Source organism: Amphiura filiformis, chromosome 18 (assembly GCF_039555335.1).
Source record: "Amphiura filiformis chromosome 18, Afil_fr2py, whole genome shotgun sequence".
Classification (NCBI taxonomy): Eukaryota; Metazoa; Echinodermata; class Ophiuroidea; order Amphilepidida; family Amphiuridae; genus Amphiura; species Amphiura filiformis.
This window is the reverse complement of record NC_092645.1, coordinates 53,853,758-53,880,116: the sequence shown is the minus strand read 5'-3', so window position 1 is coordinate 53,880,116 and position 26,359 is coordinate 53,853,758. Positions and strand designations below refer to the sequence as shown.

The following is a 26,359-nucleotide window of genomic DNA, read 5'->3' as shown; positions in this document are numbered from 1 at the left end:
TTTTTCTCCTTAGCTTGATTGTTTTTTCTCCAAAAGATTAAAAACCAAAAGGACGTAAGCATTTATTGCAAACATTAGAACGATGCATCTCAAAGATAATCGAATGAACAGTTGATCTTTAGAACAGTTTCAGTGATTTCTTCCAAAGGTCTCTTCCACAATTCTCTATGTTGACTAACAGATAGAAAATAGCAACATATATGACATTTAAAAATAACTAACCACGCCCAATTTCACACGCAGACGACACTACACAGAAATACCAATTTCATACAGACAACAGTCTCTTATACCGACTTCACACTTAACGATGATAAAACATTGTAGAATGCCAACTTAGCTTGAGAGAAAAGTTACACGGCTTCCAACTGTTCGAATCCACGTGACTCATAGCTTCCACGGTGTCGAATTCACCTGGTCTGATGTTATAGGAGTACACTGGAGTAGTATAGCCTACTTAACTAGATGTGCTTGCTATTCAGGCCATTTACAGATACCAGAATCTCAGAGGTGACACTATATTATCGTCTGCTTAGACAAAGGTGCAAATTTGAATTTTTATGCTTCTTAAGGGGTGTGGTACATCTGGTGAGCACTTGGACATAAATTACATCACCAGTGCGCATAATTCATAACTTGACTCTATCATTGATAAAAACGACCACAAAATAGGTTTTTCTTGGCCTAACTTTTCATCATGACGAAAACGTGTAAACCAGACAGCGAGAATACGCCCAAAGATCCAGTATTAGAACGAGAAGGAAAGAAAACCGGACCAAAAACAGCACGCAGAGGGAGGAAGAAAGCCGATCCCGCCAAAACTATCGAAGGCAAAGACGGTGAAGTGAAAATCAAAAGAGGCCGCGGAAGACCGTGTTCAAATACCATACCCATAGATCCAAACGACCCAAATGTTCACTGCAATGCTGCCCGGGAACGGTCCCGTGTCAAGACACTCAGAGACGCCTTTCTTGATCTTCAGAAGTCTCTGCCATCGGTACCACCAGATACTAAACTTTCAAAGCTAGATGTACTTGTATTGGCTACTACATATATTGCTCATTTGATGAAGAGTTTAGATGGAGCGGAGGAAGCGGGTCCAAATGGAGAAGTTACACAGATTGATCAGCATCAGCATCGGTTGAAGGCCAATGGGTATCTCCACCCAGTGAAGGTAAGAAATCGTGATTTTTGCCATATTTATCATTTAAAATGGATAGCGACCCTCGACATTAACCGTTACTCTTTATACTTATAACCTACACCATAAATCATAACATTAATCTCTAAAATTTAACCTTAACCTTAAACACTAAACCCTATAGTAAAAAAAGGTGCGGATTATACTCAATCCGAATGTATATAGAAATCTCCAGTAGAGTTTAACCAAAAACTAAACAAACGCACCAGAGTAAGAAGCGCGAACCATCGGATTTTGATTTCCTCTAGGCCCCACAAATTTGTTTTGCGTACTTGTTTAGGATAATAACATTTGGCAAAATGATAACGGGCATCCAACAAAAAAAAGTTATTGGTAAATAAAGTTGAAAACATGTATAGGGCCTATAACATATTTTTGTATTAAGTTATTACCATTACTAACTTGTTCAACACCTATAACCTATAAGTCATGTGTACACTAATTGTAAAAGTTATGAACTTTTTACATGTCTATTTTCTTATTGTAATTTTCTCCATATTTTTGAATATACATTAATTTCATTATTACCAATTTGAATCAGATCGTAATATACGATATTTGTACACAAGAATACCATTATTCTATAACATTACATTATAAACGTCGTCAACATTTCATCACAATAAATACCATTCGCACCTCATTTATTATCTATCCCATAACTGTCACCACCATCACCACTACCTTCTCTAGCATCCATGCGATCATAATGGTTTCCTATACGCTTTTATGAGTATTGCAAGTATTTTCATGAAGGATTTATGTGATATGCGTTATTAATACTTTAAGAAATAAAGTATCAACACTTGTACTAAAATATTAGACAATGAATGGAGTGACATGAAATACGGAGTTTATGAGTTATTTTTGCGAAATGTCTGGAAAAACAGTTTTATATTCATCTATTGAAACGAACGTAAGTTTGGCAAAACATGGGGAATGGCTAGATGTCCAATTTAACAACATTGTTTAAGCTATAATACATTATACATTCTATACTTGAAAATTTAAGCTTAAGGGTATATGATGTATTGTTGGTCGAAGCAGCAAAAACAAAGTAGTTCACAGTCGCAGCATCTTGCGAATGGTAGTGAGCTTTAGCAAAAATTGCATTGCTCAATTCATAGCGAGCGTGTAGAAGAATTCAAATATCACAGATATACATGATATACTTTTGTAGGACTTGTGGTTCTTGAGTTATGTTATAAAGAGGGCTGAAACAACAACACTTTTGTAAAACGTACATAGCTCATTAACAACAATAAATTAAGCAAGTTTTCAAAGTATATGATTTGTAGAATGAACTTTTGTAAAACACCAAAGTGTTATTTTTCAATAATATATTGATTCAGATAATGAAAATCGATTCACCTGTCAGGGCTTAGTGAAAACAGCACTTGTTCGTGCTCACGGTCCAACGATTTCTGACATTTGTAAAGGTGAACACATTTTCAGCCTTTAGAATCGCTTTAAATTCTACCATGACTCCTAAAGCACTCTCTGTCTACACCAGGCCCGTACGCAGGGTGCGGAAGTGCGACCGCACCTCCCCAAATTGGCAAAAGTATACAAAAAGTCCCAAAATTAAAGAATTTGCGAGCGTAGGGAGCAAAAAATTTCAGGTTTTTTACGGTTTATTGGTCACAAAAGGTCCAAGTTTTGGGGAAAAGTCCACTTTTCACAAAATCGCACCCCCCATTGGAAAAAGTCCACTTTTTCAAAATCAGCACCCCCCCAAAAAAAAAATTCCTGCGTACGGGCCTGGTCTACACCAACACTTTTAAAGCCATATAATGTATGATTTTATAATATCAAACTGGTTAATTTCTTTTTTCAAACCTCTTTTTTTTGGCATATTTGTAATGTTTACACATGTCCCAACTTGCACTTAACGGAATCGGCCATTTGTTGTCTTTGTAGGTTATCAGAGCAAAGTTCGACATAAAGTCATAATTCTTTTATTATGACTTTATGTCCCCGCATACTAAATGGCCAAAATAACCAGTGGGATTTCTTTCACTTGTTATTTCAGCTTTAAATGGACAGCAACCATTCTCTGCAGTTGTTACTAATATCATTATTTTCACATTTTGAATAAAGAATAATACTATTAAATACTATTATTACTATAACATGATCTAACGGAAATCGTACATTAAGGCTTTAAAGCATACATGTCAATCCTTATGTTGGTATACCATCCGTAATCGGAGGTTCGTTTCCATGAACATGACGATAACCACCAAAAAATAAAATAACAACCACAAAAACCTACAGACAAACAAACAAACAAACAAATGAAAGAAAAACACAATACAAATAGTTTCCTTGATACAAAAAACATATCAAAAATATCCAAATCACTTGCGTGATGAAGCAGCGTTATAAATACATGTACGATGAATTTTCCAAATATTACAGTCCATGATTTGATACTTATAAAATTCCCGTGTGATTCATTTATGCAATTTCTTCAAATTCTTTAAACTGATACCATTGTCAGTCGGCATATAACATGTTACTTTATAACTTCTTGCAGACCTGAGGTTTTTTTTATTCATTTGTACATTTCATCCTCATTAAAAACTGCCTTAAGAATTAAAGTCTAGAATCCCTGTTGTGTGTTGTCCTGTGGGGCCTGGATTTGTATTGTTTCAAGTTTTAGGCGATCTCGGTCGTGCTTAAGCTTTTGACTTCATTGAATTCTCTCAGAAGTGTTGATTCTCGTATAAAGAAGTCGTTATGAAACCAAAGACAAAATGTCATATTAAAAATGATGTTGTCTTCAACACTTACATAGCAAATAAATATAATTTAAAAAAATACTTATCGTTACTTAAATTGAATTAAAACTTGAAAGTAGAATTAACTTAATTCATCCGGATAATGTATCTACAATATTAAAAGAACTTCTTTCAGAATGTCGTAGCATTTAAGAAACCTAATAATTTAACCACCAACGTTTTCATTTATGTTATAATTTCGCTTCATATTCTGAATCAGAAAATAACAATTATCTGTAAATGTCATATGAAATCTTCTGTGATTTTGACGTGCTAATATAAATCTAAAATCAAAATTTCAAACCAATTTGTACATTTTTCAGCAAAGTTAATCTTAAAATTGACTTTATTATTATTTTCATATTTTTGAGATTCTGTCAGTAGATTGCTACAATAAAATAACAGAGCAAATTCATGTAAATAAATCATCCTTATTTTCAGCATATCAAATTTGGTTGCCTTCAAATGTTTACTGTTTACCTTTGCCATCACATTCGCTTTTGGTGTTCAAGACTTGCATTTCTTAAAAAATGAAACTTAAAACCAATTTATTTATCAGTTTAAATCATACTCTATTAACAAAAATTATTCCAAAGGCGAAGAATAACATTGCCAAACAGTAGCTGGTTAGCACTATACCCCCTGTATACTGTTTCATATATCTCATTTGCAAACTTCTAATTGTGAAGTCACGTATAACAATACGTCAAAGAGAGAACTCAAAAGAGTTGTCCATAGGAGTACTAATTGGGCATTGACCGCAATGTGACGGATCAAGGTTTCTTCATGTACCTGAGGCAACACTCTTCTTTGGTCCGGTTTTCTTTCCTTCTCGTTCATAGGTGGATTTGAGGGTAATAATCTGAAGAATTGAAAAACGTTAATATTTATATTAAATGGTTATTGTAAGTAAGTTCTTCTTCTCATTCTGCATTTGTTCTTGTTCTCATTCTAGTTCTTCGTTGTCCTCCTTCTTCTTGGTCTTCATTCTTCTACTTCTTCTTTATCAGGACAATGATCAGGATAAAATTTAAAACCACTTCGGAGATTGCATAATTATAATAGAATAAAACCAAGATTATATAATAAAGCCAAGATTCAACTTCTTTTCTCCATCTCATCGTCATATGCACCTTGATCTTGTCTTCCCCTGTCTTGTTGTTGTTATTGTTGTTGTTGTTTTTCTTCTCCTTCTTCACTGTCTATTCTTTTTAGTTAGACTGTTCTTCCATGTTATTTTTTTCCCTTGTCTTTCTGTTTTCCTCTTCCTTGTATTCTTATTCGTCTCTTCATTTTTTCACTTTTTTCTTTTTCTTCTTGTTCTTTCTTTATAGTCTCTTCTTTTTCTCCATCTTGCTCTACCTCCTGCTCTTCCATCTTCATCCCTCCTTCTCCTCTTTTTTCTCTTCCTCTTCTCATGTTCATCTTTATTTTCTTCCACTCCTTCTTTCCACTCCTCCTATTCCTCTTCTTCCTTCTTATCCTTCCTCTAATTCTTTTCTCTAAAGTAGTAGGCAACAAGTTGTAAGTTTTGTAGCATTGACCACCACATGTACTTGACATTCAGATGGCTTTGACCACCTTCAGAGTTGGTTAAGTAGCAATTTGCCTAAAACAAAGTAGATCCTTATCAACGCTATGGAGGGTAGTAATATTGCTGGAAGGTATCGTAATATTGACTCAAGTGTGTGCGAGCTGGAGTAAAGGTTTAAACTAACATCAGGTTCAACATGTTTAATGCACACCAGAAAGCGTTCTTGCAATATTTACCCCCCCCCCCAAAAAAAAAACCCCAACACAACAGCAACAACTCTTATACTTTATAGTTTTGAGAAGATTGAGTGAACAGATTAGCACGTGATTAGCTTAATGCCTTCATTATTTTCAATATTTGGATCGGGCATAATCTATACATGTTCCTTAATGTAAAAGACAGTTCTGTTTAAACAAAAGGGGCTTCAAATTAGAGTAACTGGAAAGAGTTGTATCTTGTCTCGTACTAGCTACGTAAACTGAAGACCATGATAGGTTAACGACAAAATTAACGCCGTTCAATAAATGCCATTGATAACTTTACAGAGCTACTGGAATTACTACTCTTTATCACTAGCGTAGAAATTTTGCGAAATGTAGGCAAAAACACCAATTTTCCCGGTATCTGGTCATATTTTTTTACTTTATGTGGAATTATTTGGGGGGGGGGGGTGCTGAGCCCCAAGACTAACATTATTTAGGGAGCTGAGGCCCCACAAGCCCGCGGTTCCTGTAAGCTTATATGTTTATAGAATTGTAGAGTAACCCTCTATGTTACAACATTATATATAATTCGACAATAAGTCACAATAGACTTTCAAAACTGGTCAGATTGTTTGGGGAATCCCTTTATCCTCCCGACGAACTAATCTTTATTGGTGACATCTCTGCGACTCCCCAGCTCTAAGTTTTGGTGCCTCTGGTGTAGGTTCTCTGTAGGTACCCACGTGGGTCCGTTATGATGCTACATTATGATGTTTATTTTATAGAGTCCAAAAGGTCGTGAATTTATGATGTCAGACTTGAGGTATGTTGTGTAATTGAAGTTACGATATTTTGCAAATTTAAGTCAGATTATTAACTCTCTCTACGCAGGTGTTGACTGCAAAATTACACACACAAAAAAAAATCAGAAATGTAAATATCATGACTATATGTTTATGACTAGTATCAGTGGTTCTTAGGATAGCTTTGATATTTTGAGAAAATATCTCAAAACTTAAGACACTTCTATGTTGAAGCCTATGGGCAATCCTTTAAGCCTCCAAACGACCTACTCTGCAACACTTTGATCGTAACTTGCATTTGCAATGTTTAAGGAAGCTACCTATATGTTTTGGTGCCTCGGGTGAACCCGTAAAGCGTTCTCTATAGGAACCCACGTGAGTCCATGAGGCTATATTTTGATGTTTTGTAGAGGTCAAAAGGTCGTGACTTTATGACGTCAGATTTGTAGTATGTAAAATGTTGTATAATTTATAATAATATTGAAATCAGGACTTTCAAATCCTCGGGTTCAAATCAGGTCAAATCCTTTTAGACTCCAAACGAAAAAAATTGAGCATAAGCTTATGGTACCTGCATTTGCAATGTTTAAGATAAATGCGCTCTATGATAGGTACCCACGTGGGTCCGTCATGGATTTATTGTGATTTACTTTGTTGGGCCAAAAGATCACGAAGTTATGATGTGTGACTCATGTTTTATGTTTAAGCATAAAAGTTAGGCCATGGGTCCTTTTCACTTTACGAAGCTTCGTAAGTCTCGAAATCGTTCGTAACTTACGATTCGTAACTTACGACGAATCGTAAGTTCCATTTCACTAAATTTACTTACGCACGAGTAATGGGGATTTACTACAGGAACCCTTCGTAAAGTTACGTCTAGTATTGGTATTCGTATACTTTACGAACGGTTACTTGAGTTACGAAGGGTTACAAGTAGTGAAATGGACCCCATATCATACAAACGCACACACCCCTACCCACAGTCCCACACCTACAAACGAATACCTCATACACCCCTCACACGACTAACTGTCCACACCCACGCCCATACCCATGCAATAATCATACCTACCAGGGCAATCCAACGCTTAGTTACCATGGCTACATCCACTGGAAGCACTATAAACAAGCCAATGAATCTAAAATGCTGAGTCCATCCAGTGCCTTTAGTCTGCCGTTGCCTGTGTTTTTCGGTCACGCCTTAGGTCCAATAACCCTGTAGCCTATTATGCAGGTGCGCACATAACGCAATCAGCTTCAGGGCGTCTATTGTTTTAATGATTCATATCAAGTTTTAAAACAAAACAAACCCGTATAGAATAGAAAACAAATATAACAACATTATGCCTTGGGGTTAAGTTTAATCAAACATGGACGTATTTGGGTAAGAAATCAAGTTCAAAGTTCAGTTGAAGGTCGCAGGTGTGTTGGTAAACTTTGTTTCCCCTGTGACCTTAAATATGGAGATCCTCGTGAGCTGAACATCTGTCGTAAGCCCTACATAATTATATTCCATATTTCAAGAAGAATCTTGAGAGAATTTGCATTTGTCTTCATCATATTATCATGAATATATGATAAGTATTTAGCATCATTGCATTAAGGATAGACAAGGTACTGTTGGTCGAAGCAGCCAAAAAATATCGATTTTCATTATGTAAATAATCAATATATTATTGAAAAATAAGACTTTGATGTTTTGTAAAAGTTCATTTTACAAACCATTTACTTTCAAACCTTGCTTGATTTATCGTTGCTAATGAGTTATGTACGTTTATGTAAGTGTTGTAGGTGTTTCAGCCCTCCTACAACATAACTAAAGAACCACAGGACCTGCAAAAGTATATCTGTGATATTTGAATCTTCTACACACTTGCTATGAAATGAGCAATGCGATTTTTGTCAAAGCTGACTACCATCATGACCATTCGCAAAATGCTGTGAACTACCAACTCGCAACACTTTAAAATAATGTCAAACCTTAATAATCAATGATGTAATAATAATAATAATGATGATGATGATGATATTTTTCTTTATTTCAAAGAAAAGTGTCCATACAATAGAAAAAGAAGACTTTGAAGGCGACGTTGAAGAAGAATTTGAATGGGAATTGGAATGGAATTTGAAGAAGAATTTGAAGAAAAATTTGAAAAAGAATTTTGAAGACGAAGACAAAGGAAGAAGCCGACGAAGAAGAAGAAAACGAAGGCAAAAGAGAAGATGAAGTAGAGGAGACAAAGAAGACGCATAAAAATAGTGAAGATAAATAACTAAGGAAAAGACAAGAAAAGGAGGGGAATGATGGAAGAGGAGTAGAAGAATATAAAGAAGAGTTACCAGTTGCCTTGGGGGGAAAAGAACATCCGCAGCAAAAAATACAAAACATTTTCTTACAACATAATAACCAATGTTAACCAATAACCAATAATCACGCTAAGTTAACCCCTTGCAGTCAATCACCTCAAAATTCCACACAACTTTGACCTAGTAACGCGCGTTTCAAAAGTATTTTCATTCATCTTGTACAATAATTGCTATAAATAAGATGATAATTTCACAACATGGGAGAAGTTTTGAAGTCATGTTAAAGAAGCGGAAATATTTCAATTCTAGCGGGACCTCTAATGAGTTTCCTCGCGCCTTTGCCTGTCATGTAGATCATTAGTGTGGCGGCTATACGGCCCGAAGTGAACCAAAATGGCTTCAGAATACGGACCATTTAGGCTTGCATAGGGTTTAATATGCGTGAAGCATGAACAACTACATTGTATATCATGATATAACTAGAATATTTTGCTTTATTCCACACCTAAATCGCGAAATATGACTGAACATTAGGAAACGAATTTGGAGAAAACCTTCTGTTAATAAAATACTATGCTGAGCCACCAGCCTGGGTGGCTCACGCTCCAGTAATTTCAGATGATTGAGCTCAGTAATACATCAAAGAATGTCTTCCAATTCATGAAAACAAATAGATAATCAGCTTATCGGATTAAAAGCTTAGAGGAAGGTCTTGCTGCTCAGCGAGTGTTTGTAATTATCAGGTTTTCTCCAAATTCATTCTCTAATGAATAAGTCATTACTTGATCTCACAATATTAATTGTGTTTTCTACATTTGAAAGTAAAACTTGAAGGAATAGTAATCCCTAGGCATCTTTCTGATTTGAATATTGTATTAATTAGTATGTTATTGTGTTTATGAAGTTCATCTTTGTAAGTTTGTATAGATTTCAAATTTGAACCTAAAAGTGGCCATTTAAGTATATCCCGAAAGCCTCTGCCAATGAAACGAAAATTACGTCACATGTGTCAATGAGCACATTACTATTTAGTTCAACATGTGCGATACGCGATCTGCACATCGACGATGACGTATCTATATATAGGCATAGTATACTATTTAGCATATCAATTCAAGGGTTATACAACTTATGAAATAAGGCTGTCTAATCCCTAAATGAAGTCTTAAAATGCTCTGCGTGCTAGCCATTCGCTTCAACGGAAAAAGTTGAAGTTTTGAAATATTTTCCCAAAATATCAAGAGCTATCTTATGAACTACTAAACCAATACTAGGCTTGTTTGTACTAATTTTAATGCTTTTTTCATGCCGATTCCAAATATGGTCATGAAAATTTACATTTCTGAAATTTTTGAATCTTTAAAATAATTTTGAAACATGTCGTCTGCAGTCTTCACCCGTGTGAAGAGAGTTAACAATAGCCTAGTTTGGTGTGTGCTTACACATAAAGGATACAGCCCAACATTCACGCAATACGAAATATTTGAACCGAGCCACGTGCCTCTAGATTGGTAAAAAACGAAGTGACATAAAATGGCAACAAATAAATAGGACATGGCATGTGAAGATTCCGTTCAATTTACTGATAGATTCCGCTATAGATTTCACCTGTGTTTCACGTGTTTCAAATTGGCAACACTGTAACAACATTACATTCCCTTCAATATCAAGAACATGATTATTACAACTGCTTAAATTTAATTTGTAAAACCCATTTACCCGCTCCTAAACATAGAACATGTATCAATATTTCATGTCAAAAGATTGCATATCCGCACGTATGCAAGAAATTGTTGAACTAGTTATAGAGCCGCGGTTTTCAACTTCGATACTCAAATGTATTTGATGAAGTAATGACTTATTTCAGTCATATTCATAATTCGCGATTCAGGTGTGGAAGGATAAACATTTTATTTTGTTATGTATTTATAATGGCACCCGTTCACACTCTCCGTGGGTACTATCATATTTATTGAAAATTTCAATCTGGTACCTCGATATAAGCTTCCCCTATATATTTCAAAAATATGTAACAAATTCAGCTAATAACGTTTAAACGTTTTTATTGAAGTTCTCCATACTAAGTTTTTCTAAAGCGGTCTTTACAAACAGTAACATTTGCCAGTTAAGACCAATCAATGAGTACCATAATTATTATATAAATAATTCTTGCGTTTGTGTAAAACTAAAATAAGATGTGAATTCGTGCATTGTTAGACGTTGTGACGAAGTTCCACATTTTGAAAGGACATGCATGTCGGAGAAATCGTTGAACAAAGCTGGTTGCCTCAATTGTTCTTTTTGTTCTTGACATACTCAGTCCCTTGAAGTTTACTAATACAAAGCATTTTCCTGATCACTATGTATTTTATGATAGAAGCAAAGGACAGTAAATAGCCATGCAGGACGTTACTTTTGCGCAATGTGCTTAGAAGTGCTAAAGTGCCGTTACGTTTTCTCGCGATAAAAAAAAATGAGAAACACAAAACAAACAAACAACAACAACGAATCAAGAGATTTCTCGCAAAAAATACACACTAATAAAAATTCCCTTTAAAGGGAAAGCCAGCCTCAATGTAGAAGAGGTCTTGTAATTAGTTTTGGTCAATGTGAAAGGCATTTTTAGGATCACGCTTACATCTACATGACAGTCCACCAAACCATCAACGATGAGAACATGCACACTGAAACAGCAGAAAACATTAATTCCTAATCTCATGTCAACTCTTTTAATTCATTACATGTACTCCAAATTGTTCTGGTCTGTTTGTTTTGTTGTTGTTGTTGTTGTTGTCGTTTGTTTTTTTTTTGTCTTTTCAGCTTTTTACCCACGATATCTCAATTTCCAATTTTGTAATACCAGAACTTACGAACTCAATATCTTCGCTTAGGAATGTCCGATTTCACTGCTTTCGATATATACACTGCCGGTTTGAGTTAACTTACATGTACATTTTATTTTAAAATAACTTAATTAATTCGCAATGTATAGTTTAAGCCTACTATATTATAATAGATAGTGGCCAGCACATTTATAAAGGACTGGTTACTCACTACAATCTTCACTCTTAAACTGTGTTTTTCTGAATGTGCTGATCATGTTGATTGCTAGTCGGAAACTCCTGCGAAGCTATGGACATGGCATCTTACATACTCCATTCTATAACAGTCTGCCTAGTGCCTTGTGTGTTTTCTCTTCAATCATTTTGTTGAATGTAATTTTATGAATCAAATAGTTATGTGTCATTTTATTTATAATAAAGAAGTTATTAAATTAATAAAGTAAGACAATTTATTTATCTAGTATAAGTGCATGTCAAATGGGGTACATTGTTCAATACTATATGCATAAATTATGCCCATATTATAGCTAGGCCCTAAAAACTTTATTTTGCATCGGATTTTTCCCGTTGAAAAGACAAAACTGATGTTTATGATAGCAACCATTTCATCAATAACATTTTGAGTCATTTTTATCCATAAAACGACACAGGATATGATAGATAACTACTTTCACATCAATATGGTCCATATGATCACAGATTGTTGAGAATCTGTGATATGATCCGAGGATATGATGAAGATTTTGATTCTATAGATCTGTTATCAACATGATATCACGCTGTTCAGTGGTCAAGGAGTAAGGACCCCCGGTCAAGGACACTGATATGACATCATAGGTGATGTCAGATTTTCTTCTGCTGACCATATGATGCTATATATATTAACTATTATTGTTACATTTAGGCCTTTAAACTTTTAAAGTCATAATTAATTAGTTCAAACATAACTTTGGTAATACTCACTCGTTTTCGTTCGTTGAAACGGCAAAACATACTTAGTTTTCCTAACAAATCGAATGAAAATATTTTGAAGAGGATTGAAGGAAAAAAAAAAAAAAAAAAATCATTCCAATACCACTAAAATATAATCTCTTGAGTAAACTGACCCCAAACCTGAAACAGGTACCAGCCCCGAATGGGCTGGCGAAAAGCCAAAACCCAAAGCGAATCAAAAGAAGACAAAGTCCGATATAAGTTCATTAGGGAGTACAGGAAACTAGGGCATTCACTAGGATCTCAAACATGTCAATCTCTACGACACAGTTCCTTTACCCCAATATACTTCCACACTCAAAGAATGACTTTTGGATGTTCTGGATACAAAAATTTATGTTCCATAACTTGAGGTCAAAATTTGAGTGCGCTTGTTCAATGGGGGTCATTGAGCTATGCATTGGGATTGAGATCATGGCTCACAGTGATTGCGTTATTAAGCTGAATTTATACTACATCGCTGAACGATTGGGTTTTAGCTAATGAGGTGAATCACCTTTTGTTGCGTTGGGAAAAGCGCGCTACCTTATTGGTCAAATACCAATCGCTTGTCGCTCAGAGATGGAGTATAAATTCAGCTTTATAAGCCAACATATGCTGATGATCAAGAGGAGGCATCGACCTCAATCCATGCCAGGAAATATCAGCTGGGTCTATTACGTACTTCGGGTCAACGTCTCGTCTCATACTGAGCGAATTATGTAGTCAATTTAGCCGGGATGTTTCAGGGGAGCTGAATCTGGTGCAGCTGCGTTGGAGCATGGGTGTTATGTACCGCGGAAAAGAATTAGTTACATTGGTGTGGTTTAGGAGGAGAGTTTTTAACGATGAGATGTTTTTTGAATTCATGGATAATTTTGGTTAATGTGTAATTGATGAATAGTGTTAGAATTTGTCATAATCTGTTTACGGAAATGGATTGAGAACAAATCAGAGATAGTAACTCTTGACGTCCAGATAAACTTGAAAAAGCGTTTTGCAAATAACTTCTAAAATCGAAAGCCTATAAAGACAACGACTATGACTTTCTTAGCTTATAGCTATAGGCCGATTTAAGGTTAGCAACTATTTTAAACTGTTGCGATTTGGTAGCTCACAGCATCTTGCGAATGGTAGTGAGCTTTGGCAAAAATTGCATCGATCATTTCATAGCGAGCATGTGGAAGAATTCAAATATCACAGATATACTTTTGTAGGTCCTGTGCTTCTTGAGTTATGTTGTAAAGAATGCTGAATCAACAACACTTTAGTAAAACTTACATTAACAATAAATCAAGCAAGTTTTCAAAGTATAAGATTTGTAGAATTAACATTTGCAAAACATTAAAGTGTTATTTTTCAATAATACTTAGTATATTGATTTAGACAATGAATAAGCAACAGAATAATGTCCACATTTCCCTGTACGTTTGAGCCTGTTTTTACAGTGTGTTATGCAAGCATATTTTCGGTTCGCGGTGTTTGACTGTTGTAACGTTATTTTCGCACGATGTGAATTATATACATGCATCTCTATAATTTTTGCACGCATTTTAAGTGGTTGGCAAGTGATCTGAGTGATAACCATAAATTCGAACTTGATAATTTTAAAATTTCACTCTTTCCGTTTACAACGTGTGCAACAGCAAGAACGCAAAAACATATCCTAACTTATAGTTGCGCAGTTCCCATTGATGATGGAATATTGTACACTACATTCTTGGACAAAAATACTTGGAACACTTGGTACACGTTGTCGTAATTCCATGCAGAATTTGCAATGATCATGGGAATGACGTGTATTTTGGTTTTGAACAAACATGACATCTACTACAATGATTTACCCTTCCCCTCTCCCCATCAAGCAATGTTGGAACACTTTGGAAAACTGCTGAAGACTGCAGGGATGTCAGTTTTTAAAAAGTGTTCCAAGACTTATTTCCAAGATTGTAGACTAAAATCAGTAAACACACGATGCGGATGTTTTGGACAGTAATTGTAAAAATGAAGAAACTGTGATTTCTACAGACATATAAATGAGGAGAAATGCTAAGCCTAAATTCGATATTTATACGTTATTAAAAATATAGTACAATTACGGAAATTGGGCCAAAGGTGTCTCATTTCCTATGGCATCGTTCATTGACCTCCACTGAACAACCATGTAGTTTGAGAACTGTGTCGTGGACAGATGCGCATGTTTGCGATCGTATTGTATCATATCAAATATACCGCGATTACGATCCGGGTATGTTACTTGCACCTGGCGACCATACATACAACAACGCTCGACTCTTACGACAGGTCAACAAACCCTAGTAAAAAGTTCTACAAATGTCAGTCTGTCGTTCACAGCGATCGTTCGCCCCGTAATTGCCGACGACGTCGCCGCGTTACGGACGGCGCCCACTTCGCACCAAAGCTGCGAAATCGAAACGACTTCGTTGGTGCCCTTTTAACCTTTATCGTGGCTACCTACAGTGTTGTTGTATCGGTGAATGAACCCCTTTGACGGTTGGGGATTGCGCTTGTAAGTGCTTGTAATCATGGTGTAGTATAACCACTTCATAACTCTATACGCATGGGTTCAAATCTGGAATATATATCGCCCTTCACTAAAGATCTTTATCTTTTCAGATATCAAAACTTGTAAAAATGTTTTAATATAAAAGAATAAAAAGTGAATTTCGTTAAAATTAGGTTAACTCGTACATGAAAGTGAGATACCGTAAAACCTCGTCTACAGGCATATAAAGTGCTTCTGATAAAAGCTAAATGAATCCAGGCGCCATTATGGAGTTTGAGCAAATTAATTACAGATCCAAGCATATGCAAACAAGTATTATTGTAAGACCAATCTATTGTATTGGTGTATTCACGCTTATTTCATACAAATTAGGCTTTGTAGACGAGGTTTTGCGGTAGTGCAAGCGATAAACTTGACCAGAATTATCGTACTTAAGTTTCAACATCACACACATGTGCCAACATTTACAGAGAAGAAATTTGGGGTGTTGAATCTCTTCCTATAATCAATATTCAAGTGCATTAAGGGTAGACGAGGTATTGTTGGTCGAAAAAAAAAAAAAAATCGATTTTCATTATCTAAATCAATATATTATTGAAAAATATCACTTTGATATTTTGCAAAAGTTCATTCTACAAATCATATACTTTGAAAAATTGCTTGATTTATTGTTATTAATGAGTTTATCGTTTTACAAAAGTGTTGTTGTTTCAGCCCTCTTTACAATATAACTCAAGAACCGCAGGGCCTACAAAAGTGTATCTGTGATATTTGAATTCTTCACACTCGCTATGAAATGATCAATGCAATTTTTGCCAAAGCTCACTACCATTCGCAAGATGCTGTGAACTACCAAATCGCAAAGGTTCGAATCCCGGGGGTGCCAAGTCAAAAATTCTTCTTCTTCTTGACTTTTTCGGATCTTCTTTGACTTCCGACATCAAAAATCAGGGTTCAGTGTTAGGGTTAGATAAGATGTATTTTTCCAGATTAGAGCGTCACCTAATGGTATGTTTAGCCAGCTTTTTGCGCTAATGGACTGCAAATATCCCCCGCTTGTCTTCATAATTTTCCCGTTCTTGGCACGCCACACTCAACCATTAAAATTACTAGTATCTTGGCTGGAGTCCACGATTATGCAAAGAGGATTTTAAATATCGCAAAATTTATCGAAAGACTTTTTGAAGACCAATAAAAGACCAAAAAAGTCTTTTTGAAGACTTTTTGAAGACCAATAAGGGAAAATACTTTCAGTATATGAAAAGTGTAATATATTGATTAAAAAAATGAAAGGAAGCGAATTCAAGCGATAGAATATTCTGAAAATGCACGGTAACAAAATTTGCAGAATTTCATTCGTTCTACTAAATCAACACTGCGATGGTTATTTAGGTTTGTACGGCATGTGGTCTGAAATAAAAGCGGCCATTGACTGTACTTACGTACGCAAATTCAATAATGTTATTATCCAATTTGTATTTTATTATCAAAAATGAAAGTGCTAATAATAGAATAACTCAAAACAACCTTATTTGAACTATTGTGGTTTCTATTGTAATTGCATAACCGATGATAAAATAGAATTTTCAAATCAAAATACAACTTATTAATTGGATTTATTCTTGATACCGCACACCAGGGCTTTTGTTCTGAAAATTTGAAAACTGGAATCGCATTGCATGCGGAATGTAAGTTACTTGGTTAAATGGTTAAATTCCAGTTCTTTCTTGAAACATTACACTTAAAGGGAATGTGCTCCTCACTTTACGACCTTAAGAGAAGTGGCGGAGTGGTTGCACCGTACCAATGATGTAACATTGACGTCACAAGATATAACGGATCAAGTAGACTTTGGCTCGTTATACACGAGCTATATAGTGCCATGCATCCACTTTGCCACCTGCCTAAAGGGCCTAAATATCTTAAGGTTTAGATGATACACGTATCGTGAAGTATGGGAGCCCGGGTTGAGAACCTCTTGTTTCGCAGCCACTACCTATTGGTATTTGACAAAATCCTGGCATGCTAAAAATTAAGTAACATCGTGATATTCATTCCGGTTTGGATTTCTTTCAAAATACGGACACCAGATACAATATGTCCTTTTCCGTTTTTGGTAAATATAAATAAAATCATAACACTGTCAACAAAATATCACGGAACTCTTCACCTTTCTGGTTGAATTAGATTTGTAAGTATGCATGGCAATTTACTGGTAGTAGTGGACATTGGGGTCGCCATGTCAGACCTGACGCTGATAGAGGCGTTGATGACATACTTTTCCAATAGACTAAATGTAATGGAATAAATGCTACATGTCCAACTATATGGGAAATTTACTATATTTAATATCTCCGAGTGAAGAACATTATAACAATACCGTAAAAACTCGATAGTTAGCATATGTGCTTACTATCGAGCGCTTTTGAAAACATGAAATTATACCAAAGTCTAACAGAGCTATTGGGGTTGAGACACAAATTTGCAGGTTTACATGTTCGTATGTAACTATGTGTATCGATGATTTGCTCAAAACCCTTTACACTTTTGTGGATGGGGGTCTTCATGTTTGCATGTTTCAAAAGCGCTTGATATTAAGCATAGTATGCTAACTATCGAGTTTTTACGGTATAGGCTGGAGCTGTGGTTGTGGCTCACTAAAGATGAGTAGTCCTAGCATTGTGAATAATTAGCATCAATTTCTCACTTCTTACCCTTTGTTGAAGCAGGACGACGAAACACGCAGAAAACAAAATAACATGAATATAGGGCGAGTTCAATGTTTTAAAACAAGTGATTTACAATCAACTCGATACAATTTTAATGTAGTTTGGTCACGTTGTATGTTCAATTTTATACATGAAGACAGCTTTTGTCATCAGCTTATGATATTGTTGACTATTTATGACGCTCACAACGTGTCTCGATGTCCTATTAAAAATTTATGGTTTAATAAAGCGAGAAGAGACCATTATCCACAATGTCTCGGGTACAAAAACTCATACTCCAGTAAACTTGGGGTCAATTTTTCATCTGCGATTTTTGGATATGCAATCATTTGAGCTCATACCCATGGTATGGTGTGAACGGGGTGGAATGGCATCTGATTTTAAAGTAATACTTCAGTGGATTGCAAAATCTACAGAAATCGGTCTTAGTAAAACCAAAAATCAATTCAAATCTAATTAGACAGTAATGGGCGATATTTGTGAAGAATCATCCAAATTCTATCATCAGGAACATTGCTTATATATGTTTAAGGGGGTACTACACCCCTGTGGTAAATTTGTGACTATTTTTGCATTTTTCTCAAAAAATACAAATACACTGGTAACAAAAGTTATGTATATTATTGGGGCAAGTAATCTAATTACTACACTGAAATTTCAGTGACTCAAGACAAGCGGTTCAGTATATGAGGTACATCCTAGCGGTACCTTATTTCTTATCATAAATAACGAACCGCTTGTCTTGGGTCACTGAAATTCCAGTGTAGTAATTGGATTCCTTCCGCCTATAATATACATAACTTTTGTTACCACTGTGTTATTAGTTTTTGAGAAAAATGCAAAAATAGACACAAATTTATCGAGGGGTGTAAATACCCCTTAAAAGAGGACTTTAAAATTTAAAATAACCTGTCATCCCCAAAAGAATTATACGTGTCTCGCTAAATATGTATGGTTTAATAAAGCGAGAACAGACCGGGGACCATTATCCACAATAGCATCTCAAATATCACAATGCTGCATGACGAAGTTCTGTAACCCATATGCTTATACACTCTTGTTCCGGCAGTTAACAGTCGCCAAGTATAAGAAGAAAAGTTTAAGATTAATGTTCAAAGGCGTGATTTTGCGCTTAATCTGCAAAGTTTAACGTATGTTAAAAGACTGTTAAACTCGAGCGTATAAAGGTGATTATTTTTTGTTACGTTAAAAGGCGTTAAACTGTGTAATGTTTAGTGGAATTGTACTTTACCTGTTTAACGATACATCTCGCGCCACGGAATTTTAACCAATTATTGTTTAAAATGACAAAAGCAAATGGCGGCCACGAGTGAATGATGGTCGTGCTGCTTATGGTCTTCTGAAACTTCGTTCAAATAGGTAGGTTTGAGTCAATCAGGTTGCACCAAACTCGAGATTCGTTTGATAAGTTATGCATATAGACATCGTTGAGACATATAAAAATATGGATATTGATGCGTTCATTTGCTAGATTTAACAACGTCATTGGGATTGACATTCTAGCGATACTGTACTGTACTGTTCTACGTGCACGGTACATGTATATCACCAAATGTGTGTACCGCGATGTTCAGTTTTGGGCATGACGCACAATAGCTTACAATGTAGACGAGATGCATTGAAGTATCGGTATGCTGGATACCGTATCGAGTGTGTGAATTTATTAGCGTTGATGTATTGTATTTTAGCATTGTATCGTAATGCATGCGAGAGAGAAAGGCTTACTAGATTTTAATTTTTTTACTCGGATACATTGCCCGGATACATAGCGGGTTGAACTGATAAAAAAAAAAACTTTATGCATGAAATTGTATTTTTGAACGAATCTCTAGTTTGACCAAGATCTGATGACTTCAAATCTATCATGAATTATGTTTCAGTATAAAATTTTTAAAAAAAAAAAAGAAAGAAAGTCCCAATCATAATTAAATCCAATACAACCATTGATTAAGCAGTTGTATTTCTTAAACAATCCTTAGATAAAATAGAACATATAAATCATTATCTGTTTAGAGTTATTAAGCAAATATTGATTAAAAGACCTTAAACAACCTAGTTGGTTAAGCACTTAAACTTGAAGCTGGTTAAAGTGCTATATGCATTTATTGGTTAAAAGTTTTAACCAACTATTGATTTGAGCCTTAAACAACAAGAAAATTAAGGGCCCTTAACCAATATTTCGACGAGAGGACCACGTAACTAACACGAGTTTAAGATTGATTAAGATTGTTTAAGACTTTTTAATTGGCGAAATAAGAGTGTACACTCACTGAATGAGCTTTTAATGCCTCGGGTACATACTCTAAACTTGTGGTCAAAATGAAGATGCACCAGATGTACATGGCAAGGGAGTAGGCCTAAGTCTGAAATGGGGCAGGACATTTCGTAATAGGCCTGACAGAACGGCGACCATTTGGATGCTAACATCGATACACTAAAATGCTGAAAAATGGCTTCAGAAAAAAATATGTACATAACATCTTAATTATTCTTTTAGCACAAAATTATACTTTTATACACAATTATAACAATTATGAGTTTGCTCCAAGTTACAATAATGAGAGTAAAAAGTTCAGGGATTGTTCTATATAGGTGCGAAGTTACATTTTTGTCATTCATTATATTGATGACGCGTGCCTGATACGCTCTGTCAATTCCCATAAGGCAGTCATTTGTTTATTTTATAAATCGAGCGTTATTATCAAAACAAAAGCATGAAATTATTTTGTTGAAGTCAAAAAGCATGACAAGTAGTCTAAAATGCTCTATATTTTGACCTCAAGAAACGCAAGACCTACTTCATAACACATCCATTATGGTGTTGTTTATGTCATCTAGAATATTGGCTCGTATATTCATGATATTCGACAGAAATAGATTTTTTAAGTTACCAATCATAATTCTGTCTCTATCACGGCAAAATAAAGTTTCATTTTGTGAATATTTTGATACTGACAGTTCTGGACGAATTACAGGACATATCTATTTTCTTGCTGATGGCGTTGAAGAATATAACTGGGCACTATAGGTGTAACATAAACAGATATGGTTGCTCTGAAAAGAGCCGTTTAAGCGGATCTTGCAATTGAAGGAATGAAAACGTACGTACAGTACTCCATTTTGTATTGATTCAAGTTCCGGATATTGTACCCTTTTAGAACGTCATCAGCCACAATTTCATCATGTTCATGATTCCTGTTAATCATACACTCAAACTAAATCCTTACAAATGAATAGAATCTATTCAAATTTGACAAGTATGACTATTCGGTGGGGGCAGAATTCCCTTCAAAATGAATCGGATTTTCTCATCAAAATAAGAAGAAACTCATCAAAGGCACATATGCTTATATACGAATTTTTACGGTATTAGGCTTACAATTCTTGCTTTATATCGAAGAAAACGCCTGCGATTATTTTTCTCATACATATTGGTTCATACCGTAAACGTTCGCCTAATGGCGCTATGGGCTGCCTTAACATGACTGGAATTTTAGGCACAAACTAAAAGTGCCCTCCCATAACAATCCCACCAGCAAATAAGGGCACGTACCCTTAATTCTTGTTGGGATTTTCAGAGGAGGGAGGTCTCTATTTGTACCTGAAATTTACTCCAAGGCAAAGGAGCTCATGTGCGCCATTAGGCGAACGTTTACGGTATATCATTATAAATTTAAATTCTAGTTTGAATCCTCCTGTTAAAGGATAGGGGTCATTCACTTACTGTCTAGTCGGCATGTGGCCGCCATATTAGTCTCAAACTGGGCCCATGCCCTATAATCAAAATAAGTTCATTAGCTTTAAAAGCTTTTAGCTAATATCGCCCATTGACAACTTGCTCATGACGCTTGGAATCCTGATTGATCCGGGCCATACCCGGTATATCCGCGGGTACTCATGTTCGTCGGAAATTTCGCGAAATTAGGGATATTTGCAGATAAAGAAACGCGACTCGCGAAATACAATAAAAAAGGGTAATTTTTTCGCACACTTGTTCGCGAAATTGAAAAAAAGGTGCTCTTTATTCACCAATCACATGTATCAACTTTGTAGTTTTATTATTCAGTTCATTAAGGGATCTAAAATGAGCGTTTATTGCGTTTCGACAGTATTTTTTGTGGGACATGAGAGCACCTCAGACCTATCGAATTGCATTCTGAATACGAAGCATGTCTTTCTGATATCAAATAATTTTCATTTTTGAAAATCACAATATAATACAAATTTTATGACAAATTATAAAAATTTGATATTTTTCAAATTTTGACATATAACAGTCCTCGAAGTAAATTATATAAATCTAATGATATATTCTTAAAGTGTATGTAGCAGGGAGGAAAAGCCGACGGTCAATTGAAAATTTTGACCTTTCGTATTGAATATCTACTTTTTTTTTTGGTGTTTTGGGAAAAAAATCCATATCTTCAATACGAAAGGTCAAAATTTTCAATTGATCGTCGGCTTTTCATCCCACCTACATACACTTTAAGTATAAATCATCAGATTTATAAAGTTTACTTCAAGTACTGTTAAATATCAAAAATATCAATTTTAATGATTTGCCATAAAATATGTATTAAATTGTGAATTTCAAAAATCAAAATTATTTGATATCAGAATGACATTCTTCGTATTCAGAATGCAATTCGATATGTCTGATGTGCTCTAATGTCCCAAAATAAATACTGTCCAAACGTTCATACCCCAGCCCTTAACGATCCAAGTTTCATTATTCCGTTTTGGCACACATTACAATAGATCACATAATTATACGATGCGAAATCGCTAACTAAAAATAGGGGTGTTTTTATCCTGAAAAGTTCGCGAAATGATATTCAAAAGGGGGTGTTTTCAAAGTTCGCCGACGAGCATGAGTACCCGCGGATACACAGAGTGCCGGAATCGGGGCCATACGACGAATTATAAATGCGTAGATGTGCGCGACGATGGGATTCAATCCGAATATGCAAAGACGCGGTTTGGCGTATAATAGACTTGATGCGCATTTCGCGCAATACACGTTATACCGTGTAAATGTGAACTCAATTCGTTACTGAATAGTTCAGTTTAGAACTGGATCAAAACGGTTTTGTAGACAGCTTTAATAGTGTTAGTTTTCGCACCTTAAAGTGAATAGCGCCGTAGTAGGTCCGACATGTTTCAATTGCTGCACTGTTTTCGTCGTACTTTCCGTTGCAATTATCGACGTAATGGATGCCATCCAAGCTGCTAACTTTGAAATAAAATGTTCAGGGTGATCTAAATGCTTGAAATAATTCTATATCCCCGGTCTATATCTTGAAAGCGAAAGTTTTAAGGCCATTATACTGTACATTTATATATTCGTTGATTGGGCTATTCCAGAAAATAGATGCACATCCCCTATAGACATGATAGATTAGTTCGGATTTCTTTTTTGTCCAGTCGTGACTGTTAGAAATCAAGACTTTTAAAGTGGAATAGCCATTTCTTTCGTTCGCCGCTTATTCACTAGCTTTCATTCATTCATTCATTCATTCGGTCGGTCGGTCGGTCGGTCGGTCGGTCGGTCGGTCGGTCGGTCGGTCGGTCGGTCGGTCGGTCGGTCGGTCAAGTCAGTCAGTCAGTCAGACAGTCAGTCAGTCAGTCAGTCAGTCAGTCAGTCAGACAGTCAGTCAGTCAGTCAGTCAGACAGTCAGTCAGTCAGTCAGTCAGTCAGTCAGACAGTCAGTCAGTCAGTCAGTCAGTCAGTCAGTCAGACAGTCTGTCAGTCAGTCAGTCAGTCAGTCAGTCAGTCAGTCAGTCAGACAGTCAGTCAGTCAGTCAGTCAGTCAGTCAGTCAGACAGTCAGTCAGTCAGTCAGTCAGTCAGTCAGACAGTCAGACAGTCAGTCAGTCAGTCAGTCAGTCAGTCAGTCAGACAGTCAGTCAGACAGTCAGTCAGTCAGTCAGTCAGTCAGTCAGACAGTCAGTCAGTCAGTCAGTCAGTCAGTCAGTCAGTCAGTCAGACAGTCAGTCAGTCAGTCAGTCAGTCAGTCAGTCAGACAGTCAGACAGTCAGTCAGTCAGTCAGTCAGTCAGTCAGTCAGTCAGTCAGACAGTCAGTCAGACAGTCAGTCAGTCAGTCAGTCAGACAGTCTGTCAGTCAGTCATTCCATTCATCCATTTACTCACTCTTCCTTATTTTGCTTAATTAAACATTATCGTGACTTATACGTATCAGAGTAGAAACAAAACATAAATTTATATAACCAAGATAACAGTGAACAAAATATCAATAAAATAACAGTAACATAATCAACATTGTTAGCAACAACAATGCTAAAACATGAACAAGAGGAAGAATACTCAGTATGTTTCTCAAACACTTCCAACCTTTTTGTAATAAGACATTTTAATTGTGGTAATATTAACAGTCTATAGTATATGTAATAAAGAATATTTTAAAAATTAGAAATTGACTTTATAGAACTTTTTAGACATTTTTAGAACTTTTAAAAATTCAAATACAGGGTTTTCCAAAGAGTACCACCCTATAATGTCATTTTCCCTAAGCCATTGACCCACACACTGTGGGTCATTGCTCTTTGCGTCACATGTGTTTTAAATGTATAGCTGTCATATTGACTTCATAATGTGTATATCTTAACATTATTTTAAAATTAATTAAAAATAGTAAAGTAATAAATGGGCAAATAAAAGGTATTGTTAATATGTGTTCTGCCTTTTAAGAGCATACATTTGTCTGTCAGGCTTCACAACTCCTTAAAACACAATTTATAGATTGTTCTTTACAAAAACTTTTAAACAAGTGCATTAAGGGATCTAAAATGAGCGTTTATTGCGTTTCGACAGTATTTTTTGTGGGACATGAGAGCACCTCGGACCTATCGAATTGCATTCTGAATACGAAGCATGTCTTTCTGATATCAAATAATTTTCATTTTTGAAAATCACAATATAATACAAATTTTATGACAAATTATAAAAATTTGATATTTTTCAAATTTTGATATATAACAGTCCTCGAAGTAAATTATATAAATCTAATGATATATTCTTAAAGTGTATGTAGCAGGGAGGAAAAGCCGACGGTCAATTGAAAATTTGACCTTTCATATTGAAGATATGGATTTTTTCCCAAAAAGACCTAATTTTTGTTGGTGTTTTGGGGAAAAAATCCATATCTTCAATACGAAAGGTCAAAATTTTCAATTGATCGTCGGCTTTTCATCCCACCTACATACACTTTAAGTATAAATCATCAGATTTATAAAGTTTACTTCAAGTACTGTTAAATATCAAAAATATCAATTTTAATGATTTGCCATAAAATGTGTATTAAATTGCGAATTTCAAAAAATCAAAATTATTTGATATCAGAATGACATTCTTCGTATTCAGAATGCAATTCGATATGTCTGATGTGCTCTGATGTCCCAAAATAAATACTGTCCAAACGTTCATACCCCAGCCCTTAATGAAATGGCGCAAAATATTTTGGAAATTAACAGATATAAATATCCAGAAACTAATTCCTTATAATTATGCAAATTTATAATGAAAATTTATACAATTGTGATTTAGATACCACTAATTTCGTTTTGTTTTCATTTTTTTCTTATTCTATACAGAAGTGGCCAATGAGATCACGCCTATACGCCGGAGCTTTGGAATGCGCCGTCAACAGCAGTTCGTGACCGGTGGGTTCCTGTGAAACTATGAGCCTCACACACTGCGCAGCTGATCCCGTAATTTACCCCGTAATAACACAGGCGTGAAACGCATCGGATATAATGATGGAATTTTGAATTGGAAGCAAAGGAAATAATGATGGAACTTTGAATTTATATTAAATCGAAGAATCGAACAACAATGAGACAAAAACAATGAGAGTGCGACTTTGGAAAAGTCGAATTTTGACACGTGAGATGCGGATTATGAACTTTATAAATCACGTTTATTTTAACAATGTTATGTTAAACACGTTTATTTTTTTCAAAAATCGTATTTGACACAATATTTAACAATATTATGTTTTGATGGATCCAAGTGTGTGAAAATATTGGATCCAAAACATAATAATGATAAAATTGGATGCTTTAAGCCCAATATTTATTAGTCTCGCTATATGATTATGTTAACTATGATTTCGGAAGAAAAAAAAATAAACATGTTCATCAAACAGTAAGTTTTTTCTTACTTTTCAAGGAATAGTGAATACCAAAATTTCCTATACAGGTATATAATCCGGGCGAATACAATTTGGTGATTTAAAATGAAGACTGAAGATTGTAGTGTAAGAAGTGTCCAAGTGCACAGAATATGTACCGGGTATACGTCTCTGTGAAGCCAGTCATGAGAAAAAAACTTGCCGTAGGACATGTCTTTGTGTTTTATATTGTGTTTTCATTGTTTCTGTTGTTGAAGACGGGTCTATTAATTGCCAAGATATGTCT

At 35.4% G+C, this 26,359-nt stretch overlaps 1 protein-coding gene across 1 annotated transcript; it reads left to right on the top strand.

The window, feature by feature from the left end:
* The first annotated feature begins 476 nt into the window (after nt 1–476).
* Nucleotides 477–25,790, top strand: LOC140139513 (transcription factor 23-like). The gene is made up of 2 exons (XM_072161240.1): nt 477–1,174; nt 25,535–25,790. The coding sequence occupies exons 1-2, from the start codon at nt 698–700 to the stop codon at nt 25,598–25,600; spliced, it is 543 nt and encodes a 180-aa protein (XP_072017341.1). The 5' UTR covers nt 477–697; the 3' UTR covers nt 25,601–25,790.
* Nucleotides 25,791–26,359: the final 569 nt, after the last annotated feature.

What these genes read in the sequence shown, in the direction of transcription:
- LOC140139513 (XM_072161240.1), top strand. Translation starts at nt 698, where the DNA reads ATGACGAAAACGTGTAAACCAGACAGCGAGAATACGCCCAAAGATCCA. An exon ending in GGTATCTCCACCCAGTGAAG is followed by an intron (nt 1,175 to 25,534) that starts GTAAGAAATCGT and finishes TATTCTATACAG; the next exon opens with AAGTGGCCAATGAGATCACG.